At 57.5% G+C, this 15,340-nt stretch overlaps 1 protein-coding gene across 1 annotated transcript in view; it reads left to right on the top strand.

Annotated features, from left to right (window-relative positions):
• Ccdc69 (coiled-coil domain containing 69) overlaps nucleotides 1-15,340 on the top strand; it is a 41,017-nt gene that overhangs the window by 13,693 nt on the left and 11,984 nt on the right. The window contains exons 7-9 of the mRNA XM_033761761.1: nucleotides 10,846-10,915; nucleotides 12,906-13,012; nucleotides 14,835-14,919. Coding sequence (XP_033617652.1) covers nucleotides 10,846-10,915; nucleotides 12,906-13,012; nucleotides 14,835-14,919 — 262 coding nt within the window. The remainder of the gene's footprint in view (nucleotides 1-10,845; nucleotides 10,916-12,905; nucleotides 13,013-14,834; nucleotides 14,920-15,340) is intronic.

A 15,340-nucleotide genomic window follows, 5' to 3' on the forward strand; every position in this document is an offset into this window, starting at 1 on the left:
GAGCCCGGAGCAGAAGGACGCGTCCGCGGGGCGGGCACAGCACCGGCACGGGGGCAGAGAGCGAGCCCGAAGTCCTGCTCTTACGAACTTCGTGAGCGGTCTCCCTGGAGATTCCCAGACGCGCCAAACTGGGACGGTGTTTAGTAACCACCTCGCTCTGCAGCGCGCTCTAGGCTCTGCCTTGGGCTTGGGTGCAGCCTTTCCAGCCTCTTCGCGCTGGACGGGGGAGCCCCGGAGGCGGAAGTGCAGGGCCCTGGCTAACCTGGCGCCTCCTCTACGCCAGCTCTGACCCAGACCCTCCTCCCTGACCTGGCTCCTCACCCTCATCTCTCCCGGGGCTCCAGGCCGCCCGAAGCCCTTTGGCATGAAGGCCTGCATCCTCGTGGCCTCGGAACAGCCTGGCCTGTCTGCCCTGCCCCTGGCGGCTTTGCTGGGTTCTGTGGGCTGGCTTCACTGTTTAAACTTGGCGTCTGTCGCTGTCCCTCTAGGTCTGCCCCGGCCCAGGTTCTCATCCAGGTACCAGCCCCTAGAGGCCTGAGCTCCGGAGTCCAGGCCCCCTGCGTGTCGGCCGGGGCAGGGACTCTCAGCACGGGATGTCCCCAGACTCCAGAGGGTCGGGTCACAGGAACAGTGGGAGGCAGCTGCACACTGCTTTCACATCCTGCCCCTCCCAAGGGGCCCTGGACACCCGGCTGGACTGCAGGTGAGGAAAGGGCTGGCCGAGAAGCCTGGTTCTCCTGAGCCAGCACAGAGCAGGTGCCAAGTACGCTCGCTGTGACCGGCGAGGCAGAGACGGCCCGAGTCACCCAGTCCCCGCCGAGAAGGAGGTGTGAGCTCTGCAGCGCAGTTGAGGGGCTCTGTGCAGATGGGGGAGCAGGCAGCAACAGATGGGGCTTTGCTTGGGGTTGGGGGGCTGCCCTGGCTCGGGACAGGGCTCACCCCGGCCCTAGCGTCTGTTCCTGCCCTACTCCGGGCTCTAAGGGCTGCTGAGTTGTGCAGTGCCTGTGTGCCTGGGCCTGGGCCCGCCCACTCTGCCTGAGCTCACAGAGGCCGAGCCTGGCACACCGCCGCCTGGAAGGGACAATCCTGAGAGTAAGGGCAGCCCCCGGAGGCGGAGCAGAGGTGCTGAGGACCCACGGGGACGCTGTGGTCTTTCCTAAATGCTTGCTGTTGGCAGACTGTGTCTGAAGGGCCACATCCCTGGGGAGAACTTGGAAACACCTGCCCGCTTGGCTGGGGCTGAAGAGGGGCACGGAGGGGCGGTTGTGTCCCCACAGGTCACCAGCAGGGGGCGCAGCTGCTGGCCAAGCCGCTGAGTGACCCTCCGTGGGCTCCGGACGCGGTGCAGCAGCCCAGCCTGGGCCGCGGGTAGCCGGTGTTTGGCGCGACAGTCCTGCCGTGGGCCATTCCTGGGCACTTCCAGGTAGCAGGCCAGGCGAGAGAGAGGGAGACAGGTGGAAGAGGCCTGCCAGGCAGAAGTAATCCTCAGAGAAAGCGATACAGCTGAGGCCATTTAGTCTACGAACTTGGGAAACCTTTGTGTGGACCCCACCAGGGCTGGGCTCTGGTTCAGGCCTGCATCGTCGTGAATGTAAGTCACCTTGGATGTGACTTGGCTTCCCTGTGCCTCAGTTTCTCTGCAAGCCAGGCATGAGGTTGGTTCCCGTGTCACAGGATAGGATTGTTCCGAAATTTCTCAGAAAGGCTGCAGGCGCCAGCGTCCCCAGGGCCCATCACCTGGAATTAGACTTTAAGGACAGCTTGGCCTGGGCAAGCTCGGGAGGACAAGCAGGGGCGTGGGGTGGCCGGTGGGGTGGGAACGCAGCCTGCAAGCCTGGTTGCTGCCCTGGACCTGCTGTTGTTGAGGGACACAGAAAGTAGCCTTGGTTGCTGCTGTCAGGAGCCGGGTTTCTGCCCCTTGGGAGGACACTGTGGCTAACGAAGCCTCAGAGAGAAGAGGGTTCCCCATGGCCAGAAGGACTCAGGCAGGGCTCAGGTGACACTTCGGAAAGTGACAGAGGGGACACCAGCCTGGGACTAGCGAAGTTGTGATTGCACCAAGGAATCTACTTGTTCTCACCAGTTGCTGTGCTTTAAGACAGAATTTCCAAACTTTAGAAGAGAATCAAGAAATTTAAAACTGATTCTGGTCTCCTTATGTATGAGACACAGACATTGAATACATTTTGGGATCATTGTTTCTACTGTTTTTCTTTTTGCTTTGGTTTGTTTTGGTTTTTTGAGACAGGGTCTCACTATGTAGTTGAGACTGAGGTGGAACTCACTGTGTAGCCCAGGCTGGTCTCGAACTCACAGCGATCCTCCTGCCTCAGCCTCCCGAGTTCTGGGATTACAGGAGTGTGCCACCACATCCAGCTGTTCTGGGTTTTTTTCTACATATATAACAGATGTGTGTGACTATGTTTATGAAAGTGAGAAGGTATTTTACGTGGGGGTCTTCTGGTTACTTAATATCTCGTGGGACGTTTTCCCGTGTTGAGTAGCCTGTGGAGACTGGATTTCTCAATCGCTCCCAAGGCTTCTCAGCTGTCCCCTGGCTGCTGAGCTATTGGGACCCTTGATTGCCTACATTCCCTCCGCTCCCGTTGTTACTTTGTGTCTTTGCTGGGGCTAAAGTGACCTTGGGCTCAGAGGGTCAGGGAAGGTCACCTTGGAGATGGCACCTTGGCTGGGCTTTCTGGGGGGGGGGGCGCCGAGGTGGGAAGGTGTCCCGGGCAGAGGAACAGGGGAGCAGACCCTTTCCCAGAGTCACGGGGAAGGGACAAAGGTGACCTTGGAGCTGGGCAGAGGCCCCAGTGGGACACTGCCGCGTGTGACTTCCAAGCCAGCCCAGCTTCCTAGATGCGCGCCCTGGCAGACCTGGGAGGTTCAGACTGCGTTTCTCCGCTCTAAGGGGACAGACAGCCGTGCTGTGCGCTCTAAAACCGTCCGAGTGATTCTTATGATCCCTGCCTTTGAGGTGCGGCCTGTGAGGCCAGGCTTTCCCCACCTCTCGTGTGTGTGCGTGCGTGTGTGTGTGCGCGTGCGTGTGTGTGGGGGGGGGAGATACAGGGGTGGAGCCCAGGGCCGGTGGGGTGCCCAGCCCCACCCCGAGGACTCGCGTTTGCTTCGACTGGATCTTGTTTTGGGGGCCTGCGCTGCTCCTCAACACTTGTGCTTCTTTTTTGGTATAAAAAGGACAGAAAAGATGAAAGTTCATATTAATCCCCCAGAAACAGGCCATGAATCGAGACGCTGACACTCTCAGGGGGTGGGCTGTGCTCATCAGTCCCACAGCGAAGAGACCTAAGCCGCCGGAGCCGACTGTACGGGATCTCCCCGTAAAACTCCTGAATTTTCATGCTCCGAAAAATAAGCTGGGAAGAACCGGGAGCCCTACCGTAGACGTTGCCGGATGAGCCTTGCTCCGCTCTGACGACTCCGGTGTCCAGTGTGGTTGGTTTCCGACACAAGGCCGCCCGTGTCCTCTGCTCGCCCGCTCCTGGCCCAGCGTGAGGAGCTGCTCCGAGGCCTGGGCAGGGTCAGGCAGCAAGTCTGGCACCGTGCAAGGGTAGGGAGGGATCGTCTAAATCCACTCATTACCTGGAGACAGGCCAGCCAGCTTCTCTTGCCTAAAAATAGTTTCTGTTGTGTCACTTCATTTTCCAACCTGAGCCCTGAGTGTATCTAGGCCAGAAGTCTTAGGGTACACGCGGTGTCCTCACCCACCCCTGCTTTCCCGAATACTCCACGAGCAGCCTGACCTCCGCCCTGTTCTAGAGCTCTTTTCCTTTGCACGGACAGTGAACTTCTGGAAACTTCATGAGGAAATAGCCCGGGCATCAGAAAAGATCAGAATGCCCCCTGCAAACTCACGGACTTTCAGAACCTGCGACTGAAACCTCAGCTTTGCAGAATGAGCAAGATGAGGCCACCTGGGCATGGCCGGCGACCTTACAGAAAGGGGAATTTGGACCCAGTCGGCGAGCCTGCCTTGCGGTGACAGAGGCAGAGGTTGGGCTGGTGCCACCTGCAAGCCAGGGGACACCAAGGACTGCAAGCAGCCAGGGAGCTGAGGGAGGGAGGGAGTCCAGGACCTCCAGCAGGAGGTGTCTTAACTAAACTTCTAGCATCCAGGCCAAGCAGGTGCTTTGTTTGCAGCCACCGCGGTTGTAGTAGTTTGCTAACCACCCTAGGACCCTGTCGTGTGCTAGGCCGAGCTCGGTGCACACCTGCTCACCTTGTCCCAGTTTGCTCCGGCCTCCTTAGGGGTTGCAGCCCTGTGGTGGGTGGGCTGGAGCCGGAGCCTCACTTTAGCAGCCCCTGCAGGGCGTGCAGGGAACTCCTGCCACCCGCATCGGACGGAGGGAAGGAGCCAGATGCCACACCTGTGGGGACGGCAAGTGCCCAGGACGGCCTGCTGGTCTGTTTCCCTGTCTTCTCCTCCCTGGACTTCTCCCCTTCCCCATCTGCAGACACAGCCTTGGCTGCTTTTCTGGCCCAAGGGAAACATTTGTTCTTACTGCTACTTTCTTTGTACCACACGCTACTTGAATACATTGTTGCTGGGAAAGTTCTGAAAGTTCACCTAGACCAAAACTCCCGCGCTTTGAGCCGGCATTTTAGTCCCTTCTCAGGACAGGATGAGGCTGCCTGTCCATGCCTCTCTGGGTCCCCTTCACTGTGCATTTAGGGAGCAAGGGAGTAGCTTCCCTGAGCACTGGGATTTCATCAAATGTTGCCCTTTGAATGCAGGTCAGCTTCCTTCTGGGGGAGACCGGTGCTGCAGGGTAGAAGGTGCCTTAGCACATGGAGCCTGGTGCCGGACCCGGGGATGGGCTCCCATGGGTGCCTGTCTGACCTCAGTACAGGAGCCTCTCCCTGGTCACAGTGCCGCAGCGGGCCGAGGAGTGTGCTGCCTGCAGTGTGGGAGGCGGCGCCGCTCTGTCACCTCGGAGCCCAGGCCGTCCTGCCCTCCCTTTGGACTCGGGCTGCTGAGGGATCCCACCCCGGCCTCTCCTTTCCTGCCCTCCCACGCACCTCCCGGGAGACACAAACCGACAGCTGAGTGTGTCAGAGCGCCAGCCCCTGCCCTGCGGGAGGTGAAGAGCACAAGACGGAGGCCAAGTTAGCGAGGTGGCCCCACTCTGGCCCAGCTTCCCGTCCGCAGCATGTAGAAACAGGAGGGCTCTCCAGTTTCCCATTGCCCAACACCGTGCCACGAAGAGGAGGAAAGAAGCCCAGAGAGGGAGGGTGCTCCCCCAAAGTCACACGGGGCCTCTGCTGTTTGTGCACGACTGGGGACTGAACTCAGACCTTCAGAGTTGCCCAAGCTGGGCTTTTGATCCTCCTGCCTCAGCCTCCCAGAGTGCTGGGGTTACAGCTGTGTGCCAAGCCCAGTGCCGAGCCTCAGCCGTGGATGCCATTTGCTGCTGGGCTGAGGACTCGGGTGGACAGCTGGCAGTGCCTCTAGGTCCTCAGCCTCTGTCCCCTACCCCCACCCGGCCGTGGACCCCAGTGCTATGCAGCCCCTCCAGGTCGCTCTGCCTGCTGGGCTGCTCCACTTGCAGAACCAGGGGCTGCGCTTTCGCTGGCTCCGGGCCTCCCTCCGTGGTGACCAAATGCAGCAGATCCGTGGGAGGCAGATTTGAGGCGAGAAGAGGCGAGCTGTGGGGAGGAACAGCATAAATGAAGCAGGGTGGGGGCCTCGCTCAGGGCCGCAACGCGGGTGGGGTGGGTTTCCGCTGTGGCCGGCAGGTGCAGGTGTCCAGGAGCAGAGTCCCCTGGCCCTCGAGGCCTCGCTCCGCATCCGTCCCTCCCCGTGGGCTCTGGGGCCGCTGCAGGTGTTCGCATCCTGCATCACCCGCGGCACAGCTCTCAGTTGGCTCTAGTTGTCCCCCAGGAAAGCCTGGGAGATGCTGATCCTTCGTGTGGGGCTGAACTAAGCCTTAGCGGCCTTGGCAGTGCGCAGAGGAGAAACACCCCATGCAGGTGTTAGGTGCAGACGTGTCTGCCCATCTTAGGCCTGCGTCTGCCTTTCGGGGCCTCTTAGTTCAGGCACGAGTGCTTGCATTTCTCATTCGCTGAGTGTGCAGCCCGGCCCTTCCCCCTGGCCCTGCAAGGCCCCATGGGCCTCTACCACGGCCTCCTTCCTGCCTCTGTCTCTGGCCAATGGCCTTGCCTGTGGTTGCTCAGATCCAAAACTAATGGTGCTGGGGCCACACCCAGGCAGTCTTGACAGCAGGAAGGCGGCTGTCACGCTGCCCGGGCTTTGACCTGAGTCCCCTACTCCGAACCAGCCCTGTCCCGAAGGCCTGGCCCCTGGGTAAAGCTGGAGTCCACATGCCTGAGGAAGAAGGAGGAAGGGACACCAGGTTCTCCGCAGGCCCCGGCTCCCTGGCCTTGTGGTCTCTGGCAGGTGGTCTGCCCAGCCCACCGTGGGCCTCAGTTTCTCTACCTGGAGGAGAGGCGGAGACTGGAATGAACCCCCTCGAGGGCCGTTCCTTCCTGTCCCTGGGCTCCGCAGTCTTCCTCGGCTCCGCCGAGATGGGTGGGTAGAACTGTGTGGCCGGGGGAAGCCAGGGCTGTGGCCACAGGAGGAGGAGCAGCTTAAGGGCCCTCTGTAGGAAAAGCTCTGCATTAGGCAGAAGCCACAAAGCCCTTATCAGAAAAGCAGGAAGCTTGGGCGGCCCTCACACAGGATGGAGTGAAGGTTCTGGAAGATGGGCCAGGCCGAGCGCCTGCTGTGAGACTGGGCCTCCCTCACAGCTGCTCTTGACGCCATTCTGAAGGACCAGCCAGGCAGCTTCTGTCCGAGTTGCTTCCTCTCTGACTGTTGCTCTGGTCACAGCGGCTCGTGAGCACCTTCCACAGCCTTTGGTTTCTTTCCGACGCCCTCCCGTTGGTCCTCTTTCCCTCCAGACTGGGCTTCTCCTCAGAGGTCCCTGCAGAAGCTCTGGGCGCCCTCCTCTCATCCCGCTGACTGCTGTCTGCTCTGGCAGCCAGGTCCCACCGCGGGCAGAGTGCTTGGAGTCATCTCCACCGGGCCCTCGAGGGCTTGACAGGCTGCTGGGCCTCAGAGCCATGTGTGCTACCCAAGGACGGGGCTGCGTCTCCAGCCTTCTTGGGAGAAGGGCTGAGGAGACCCCAGTCCTTCACAGATAGGGAAACTGAGACCTAGGGAAGTGACCTGCCCAGAGTCCCCCAGTCAAGCTGGAATCTGAGTGTCCTAGGCCACCCTGTCTGTCCCGAATTCTCCTAGGTTCTGTACTGCCAGCCTTCTTGCTACCAAGTTTCTGGTAACTCAGGAAGCTGCCATCCCTGTTCAGAGCACAGTCCGGATGCCCCACCCCAGCCCTAGGCCTCCCCACAATGCCCCTCCTTTTGGAAGAGGAAGTTTTTATGTCCCCTTCACACCTCTCCCACGCAGGGTGTGCTCTGCTCTGTGACCTCTGAGGAGGAAGCAGCCTGGGCCACCAACCCGGAGAGTTTCCTTTCGGTGGTTCTTTGGGTCCTGCTCGGCTCTGGGCCCTGCGCCCCCAGACTTCTGTGAGCTTCCGGTTCGTGTGGACGATGACAGGAATGGATATCCCAGCATGCACTGCCCCAGGTCCTGTGGTTCCAGACTGGGCTGGAGATTCTGAGAACTGTGCAGTCCACTTGCTCCTCACCCGGAAGGTCCACAGAGCACTGGAGTGCCTGTTTGGTCACCATGCCAAACATGGGGCACACCCAAAGTGGGCTTCAGAAGCGGTCTCTGTCCTGAAGGGGGCCTTGCTGGACAGAAGACACAGACCACCAACTAGATGCGGGTGCTGTCCTGGGAACCCGGGATGGGGAAGGCCGGAGGAAGCTAGAGAAGCAGTGGGTGCCTGCGAGAGAGCCTGGGCAGGGTGGACAAGGACATGTGTGTTGGGGCCAGGAGGGACCCACGCTTTGACCTAGCAAATTTGCTGACAGTTTTTAAGAAGTGATACGGTAACACTTCCTGCTGGCTGAGGTGCCCTGAAACCGGAAGCCATCCTAGTAGCCATTTGTGGGCAAGAAGTCTGGTAGGACTTCTGGAGGGTGGGGCCAGTCATGTTAGATGTGTACACAAGCGTGCTTGCTTGTTTGCTTGTTTTCTGGTGTGAGACTGGAACCCAAGCATGAACTGCATGCTCTACACATGCTCTGAGCACTGTAAGTCACTGAAATGAACGCATTTATACTGTAGTCACGCTGTATTGTGACTGCTCATAACACATTTGGAAAACTAAGGTATAAGAAAGCGCAGGTAATATTCCAGTGCTGAATACAGCTGCAGAGACCAAGATGTGCCTTTGTGCTCTAGGATTGTCTCTCAGAAGTGGGATTTCATTTTTATATTTCTCTGCATTTTCTGTCCTGGAAAAACATGTTTGCAACATTTAAATGTTAAGAGAATGGTAGGGGGATTCTGACCTGGGGACTGACGGGTTTAGGGGTTCATGCTTAAGGCCATGTCCTGAGCCTGCCTTCCGTTTGGATGTGTGGCTCTGAGGACTGAACCCAGGGCCTTCATAGCTCTTATTAAACTTTTTATTTTGAGACAAGATCTTGCTAAGTCATTAAGTTGCCCAGGCCAGGCTGAAATGAGATCCTCCTGTCTCAGCCTGCCAGAGTGCTGGGTCACAGATGTACACCCCAACGCCTGGCAGTCTGGCAGTTCTTTATGTGGAAGAGTTCTCCACCGCCTGTGACTGCTGTTATTTGGAACAGGACAGTGTTTCCTGGGCTTGGGTTTTACTTCAGATAGCAAAGCATGTGATCAGTGGCAACAAAGAGCTGCTCTCCCCATGTTCCAGATGCCCACCAAGAACCTTTCCAGTGTGGAGCATGCGCTGTGCAGGACTCTGCGGGTGCATTAGTCCCGCGAGCCCCGCCTCAGCCTCACACGGAAACAGGCCTGGCACCATCACCAGGCCACCCTCCTGGGTCTGAATCCCAATCGGGGGATTCTAGGGCCCTGGCATTCTTACCTTCTGCCCTACGGGTACTAACATTTGCAGTCCTGGTCTCGAGGCTGGTTTGGACGGGGCCCAGTGTGACCGTGTCAAACCCCAAGGCCTATAGAGACTTTTGCCTGGAGAAGCCGAGGTGGATGTGAGTAGAGTCAGGCGCGGGCCCCAGAAAACACGCCCCGGGTTCACCTGGACCAGTGGCCGCAGCAGGGAAGGGGTGGTGTGTGGTCCATTGTCTCCCCCTCCTGCGGCCCTTCACCTCCAGATTCCTGCGTTGACAGCTCCTCTGCCTGCGCCTGGCCAGGCCTCCTCCCGCCCCGAAGGGAGAGCGGAGGGGAGCTGGTTATCAGGCTGCAGGCAGATCTGGGCGCTGGGATGGGGGTGGCGCCACGCCTCCCTCATCTGCCAGACATAGCAGTGTGCCAGGCTCTGTGCCTGGCCCCAAGCAGCTGGTCCTGAAGCGCCCCTTGGTGACCAGCACTCCGCTATCAGGGTGCTTGCTCTACAGCAGGGGGTCTTGAGGTCAGAGTTACTACCAACTTTTATCCTAATAGCTGCTTTTTACAAACCTGTCACCGTAGTCAAAAGTAATGTTTTTCTTTTTAAATACATTTTTGCAACTTTTTTCATGGTCTTTTTTTTTTTGAATCAGTACCAGTGATCAAACTCAGGTCCTTGAGCTTTCAAGGCAGGCAGTAGAACCACTGAGCTAAATCCCCAGCCTGGTCTGACTTTTTAAAGTGGTTCTTAAAATAGGATCTAGAACATTTTTTTCTCCTATTTTTTTCTTCCTTTTTTGAAGTTTTCCCTATGCAGTGCAGGCTGGCCTGGAACTTGCGGTGATCCTCCTGCCTCTGCCTCCCGAATGGTGTGAGGACAGGCGTGTGCCACCAAGCCCCGCTCTCTCTTTTCTTTTTAAAACACCATGAAGGGGCTGGGGATTTAGCTCAGTGGTTCTGGCACCTGCCTCGCAAGCGCAAGGACCCGAGTTCGATCCCTGGTACCACCAAAAAAATACATAAAGAAAGAAAGAAAGAAAGAAAGAAAAAAAGAAAACACCATGAAACATGTACTAAAAATCAGTTTCTTTTCCATCCCAATTCTTGACCCCTTGGCCAGACCTGGGCCAGCTTTTCACCTACCTGTGCTCCAATGAGAAAAGTGTGCATGGGCAAATAGTGTTGAGTGAGAGTTAGTTCCGCTTTCCTGCTCGGACTGTGCTAGAGCTCCTCTGTGTTTTGGAAGGTTAAAATATCTTTATTTTACAAAATGACGGGGATGCACACCTGTAATCCCAGCTACTTCAGAGGCCGAGGCCGGAGGACTTCAAATTGGAGATCAGCCTGGGCAACTTAGCAAGGTCCTGCTCAGAATAAAATTTTTATAAAGGGACAGGGGTGGTGGGGGCTGGGGATACAACTCCATGATAGAACAGTGACCTGGTGTGGGCTACCCAAAAGTATTAATAATATAGCAAATTGAAATAAAAACGAGGTGAAGCGGTGATCTGCAAATACTTTCATCAAGCATCCTGGGCCGCCTACCCCACCACCCCCACCTCCCTGGTGAGAAATATTTACTGTGAGCCGGGGCTGTGCCTCAGTGCAGAGCACCTGCTTAGCATGCATGGACCCTGGGTTCAGCCCCAGTACCAAAAAGAGTGAATTTAAAATGCTGTCCGTCTATGGAATCCCGGTGTCAGTGGCCACCACGCCGTGATGGGAGGCCCCTCTGCCAGCTTCTCCTGTCAGACAGCCAGCGCGGGCCAGGTTTGGGTAAAGCATCCTGAGGGGAGGCGCGAGCCGCCTCATCGGCTTCTGACCCTGCCGGCCTCCGCTGCTCACCTGGAAATCATTTCTTCCAGGGGCACCGAGAGCAGGAGCAGCTGCCCGACCCAGAGCCCCAGGAACTGAGTCCCCTGAATAAGGACACAGGTGAGAAGCCAAGCCCACACCTGTCCCCCGACTCATGCAGTTTCTATCTTATAATCAACAAAGAGCATGGAGCTACTTAAAGAGCCCTCGAGGTATTCGGTAGGTTACATTAATAGGAGTATCTTCTCCAAAACCTCAGAGGTGATCACCCTGACCCGTGTTTAGTTGTTCTGAGCTGCTGATACCATACCTAGGGCGCTATGTCTATTTCTGGAAAGTATTTCAAAGGGGTTCAGAAAAACTGGAGGGAATACAGTAGAGCAAAATCAGGCTAGTAAAAATCTGGAAAATATGTCCTGCAAGGAGTGGGTGCAGGAACAGAGAACAATGTGCCTGGAAAGGAGATGCCGTAAGCCCACTCTCTCCACGTGTCCACAGCACCGGTGGAGAAGAAAGGTACTGCCCAAGAGCGGTACCAGGACCAGCAGGCCAAATTCAGCCCTGTCTCAAAGGACTGCTTGCGGCTGCTGATTCCAAACCTTCTCTCTGCGGTGCTGAATTTCGTCCCGGAAGCCGGCTGTAATAGTGCAGATCAAGTTCAAGCCCCAGATAAGCACTGGACCCAGATCAGGTTTCTCCATCTGTATATAAAATTCCCTGAGCAACGTCACAGGCAGATTCTGAGCCCTGCCTCTGGTGGGCTCCCTAACAACCTCTGGCAGTGGAGCTGAAGGATCTGCATTCTACAGGATTCTTTACAATAGGCTTGCGGGATCCCTTGGGCCCGGCTCTGCCACGCCCACTGCTGACCTCACCCCGTCTACCCACTCTCCCGAGCCCAGTGCCCCGGAGCCTGCTCCTCGCTCAGTCCACAGGGGTCTGACCGAGATGCAGGCTCGGCGTTTCCAGCTGCACCTGCGCCGGGCCCTGCTTGGACTTAGTAACATAAAACTCACAGAGCCAGCACGGCCTCCCGGGCTGAGCATGGCTGAGCCTGCAGAGAAAGCGTTAATGAGCACGAAGAACCTGAATCCAATGCCTGGCCCTGTGTGGTGCTGCCTTTCTTTCTGTTGGGAGCGGGCAGCGTAAGGTGGGTGTCAGGAGCATTAGGTGTGTTTTTTTGTTTTTGTTTTTTGTTTTTTTGTGGTGCCAGGGAGGAACTCAGGACCTTGCACTTTCGAGGCAGGTGGCGGCACCACTGAGCTAAATTCCCGGCCCCTTAGGAAGAGTACTAGTTTGTTTTGTTTGTTTGTTTGTTTTCAGTACCAGGGATCAAACTCGGGACCTTGCGCTTGTGAGGCATGGGCTAAATCCCCAGCCCGCGTTAGATGTGTTAAGAGGCGTTGGGCAGGTGGCAGGCGGACAGTGTGGAAGGTCCTGTCGCCACTGCCCTGATGGTGAACTGTGCAACCCTGCGCAGGTGGCAGAAGGTGTTTTGGGGGTGACCAGAGAGTACCCACCCTGGATGTGCAAGGACGTCTGTGGGCACTTGGAGCCATGCCAGTCCTGGTACACTGCCAGGACTGTCCCTGCTTTTGCTTTTCTACAGCCGAGGGCACATAGCACCTGTTCAGGAGTTTCCCTGCGCAGAGGGAGGACTCCCAGGGAAGCCTCCTCCCTACCCCGCTGGGGAGGAGCGGTGTGAAGGTGAGGGGGCCCTGGCCTGGCAGGTGAGCGCAGGACGAGGTGGCCCCTGCCACACATCCTGAGCAGGGGAAACTGAGGACCCGGCCAGCTGCGAGCCACATCCTGGCCAAAGGAGTTGCAGCTCCAGCTGACATAATGGACGTGAATTCCTTAAGGAAACAGTGAGAGATCCACGTTTTGGAGGAAAACCTTCCCAGTTAGGAGTAGGTGTGCTGGGAGCGAATCGATCCCCTCTGGCCCGACTGGCCGGGAGCTTCCGGTGCTGGAGGAAGGAGGGCTCTGTGGCCAGTGAGATCTGGGGAGCCGTCCGGAGGTGTGCGGGGTTCGCCTCCTTCACTGTGGCTTCCCACGCCCCTGCCCTCCCTGCGCTGTGCTGCTTGAGTGTTTTGCTCTCTTCCTGCAGCCACAACTGTCCAGCTGTGCACAGCTGAGGAGGCCGAGTGGCACCAGAAGGACATCGCCCGGCTCCTGCAGCGACAAAAAGAGGAGGAGAGGAAGTGGGCCCAGCAGGTGGGCCCGGCTTTTCCCCAGGATCGGGGAACTTGGGGTTTGTGTCACAAGTGTCTCTTGGCCTTCTTGCCAAGGAGGGAGCCCTTGGTCCGCTGCACTCGTGTTTATCTCCGGGCACTGAGTGCCAGACACCGGGGCTACGGCAGTGGCGCAGGCAGCCGCCCTCACCGAGCTGACCTGGGATCCGAGAGGGGCCCAAGTCGGAGGTGCTGCTGCGCTCATGGCCTTTGGGCCTAGCGTGTTTGTGTGGGACACTGCACTAGGTCTTGCTCGTGAGTTGTGAAGAAAAAACAGTGCCCCTTCCTGCTGAGTGTGATCACTTATTTAAGACCCTCGTGTAGTTCGTGGCCATGATCCCAACACTCAGAAGGCTGAGGTAGGAGGATCCCCATGAGTTCGAGGCCGCTGAGGGCTACTTAGTAGGACCTGTCTCCAAAAATATTTAAAAAATATATATATATATATATATTTAGAGGCAGGCACGGAAGCACACACCTGCAATCCCAGCTACTCCAGAGGCTGAGGCTGAAGGGCCACAAGTTCAGGCTCAGCCTGGGCAACCTGACTAGACCCTGTCTCACAATAAAACCTAAAGAGGTCTGGAGTGTGCCTCCACGATGGAACCCCTGCCTAGTGAATATGAGGTTCTGGAATTCATCTCCAGGACCTCGAGACAAAATTATTTGGAGTGACTATCAAGGGGCATTCCGCACACTCACCGGCCCCAGTCAGTCAGATGCCAGGGCTGAAGGAGACAGGCAGAGACAGCAGGGGGCTGAGCTGTGTCTGCCACGAGAAGCCATCGCCCATACCGTCTCGTGCCCTCCCCTCTGTGCCTCAGTTTCCCCCTGGCACGCTGAAGATGACAGAGTAGGGAAGATCTTAGGATGCGCGCAGAAGTCTGCTCTAAATCTTCACATGCGTTCCCTTTGGTGATTCTTGTGAAACACACTCAGTGTGAGCCTTCACGGCTTGGCGACCCGAAGTCTCTCTTTATGAACATAGCTGCATGAAACTGTGCTGCTACTGGGAACTAAAAGATCTTCCGCTGGTCTCAGAGCACTGGGGCTGAGTGGGGGCACTTGTGCCCAGCCCATCCTTGGGGAGCCCCAGCACATCACAGCAGTATCTGCTTGGCCACGGCTATTAGGAAAAGTGGGCTTTTGGAACACATCTGTGGCCTTTGGTTTGGTAACAGAACCGTTCTAATGTGGTTTGGCCCTGACCGCGGCCTGGGGGTGCTTAGCTGCGAGACTTTAGTTCCCCAGCATTGGCGTTGGGTCCTGTCACTGAGGAAGGCCGGGCTCGAGCCTTTTTCCACTGGGCCTCGGCTCTGGTGCAGCCATCACCTGTACCCAGGCAGGTGGCGCAGGGACTCGGGGCATCTCCAGTGTGGGGAGAGTGGGCAGGCACCTCGGCCTGGGAAGATGCAGGCTGGGAAGGTGGCTTCTGGGTCTTCTGAGCAGGCAGAGGCTCACAGGACCCAGGGCAGAGGCGGGCCTGGTGGGGAGTATAGAGCGCCCCAGGAAGGCTGCCCGGGTGCCAGCCTGGCGAAGGGGCTGCTTTCACTCCTTACACCACAGCAGAAGGAACTGGGCAGCGGCTTCCTGCTGCCTGGGCCACTGGACTGAAGACCCCCAAGTCCCCCGTACCTGGGCAGTTCTCTAGGGACCCTTGCTTAGCCCGAACCGGCAAGGCCCACCACGGTGCCGTGTCCCTTCCCTCTTTCCCATCACTCAGCAGAGGACACAGCTTTGTGTGGCTGAGACCCTGCCCTGAGCCGAACCACCTCACTTACCTCACCACTGCCCTTTGCCCCCAGGTGGAGGACAGGGAGCTGCAGCTCCAGGAGAGGCTGGAAGAGCAGCGCCATGCCCTGGACAGACAGCGGGAGGAGGCCCTGCGAGGTGAGGACCAAGATGTCTCAGGGCCTCCAGTGGCCCCTCTCCGGCTCTGCACCTCCTGCTGAGCCAGAGCTGTGCTCACAGGGCCCTTGGTCCTAGGAGGGTGGTGGGATTTTTATCTCAGTGGTGCTGCACCTGCCTCACAAGTACAAGGTCCTGAGTTCAATCCCTGGTACCGGAAATATCCCTCCCACCTCTGGAAGGCTGAGGCAGGAGGATTGCAAATTTGAGCCCAGCCTGGGCAACTTGGTGATTTAGTGAGACCTTGTCTCAATAAAATATAAAGGGCTGGAGGTGTAGCTCAGTGCAGAAGCCCTGGGTTCATCCGCAGTAGGTACCAAAACTACCACCACAAAATGGCACCATGTTGCTTTACCTTATTTGACAGTTTTCTTTTTTCTTTCTTTTTTTTTTTTTTTTTTTT

Source organism: Fukomys damarensis, unplaced genomic scaffold (genome assembly GCF_012274545.1).
Source record: "Fukomys damarensis isolate Sample0158 unplaced genomic scaffold, DMR_v1.0_HiC HiC_scaffold_9, whole genome shotgun sequence".
In the NCBI taxonomy this organism is placed as follows: domain Eukaryota; kingdom Metazoa; phylum Chordata; class Mammalia; order Rodentia; family Bathyergidae; genus Fukomys; species Fukomys damarensis.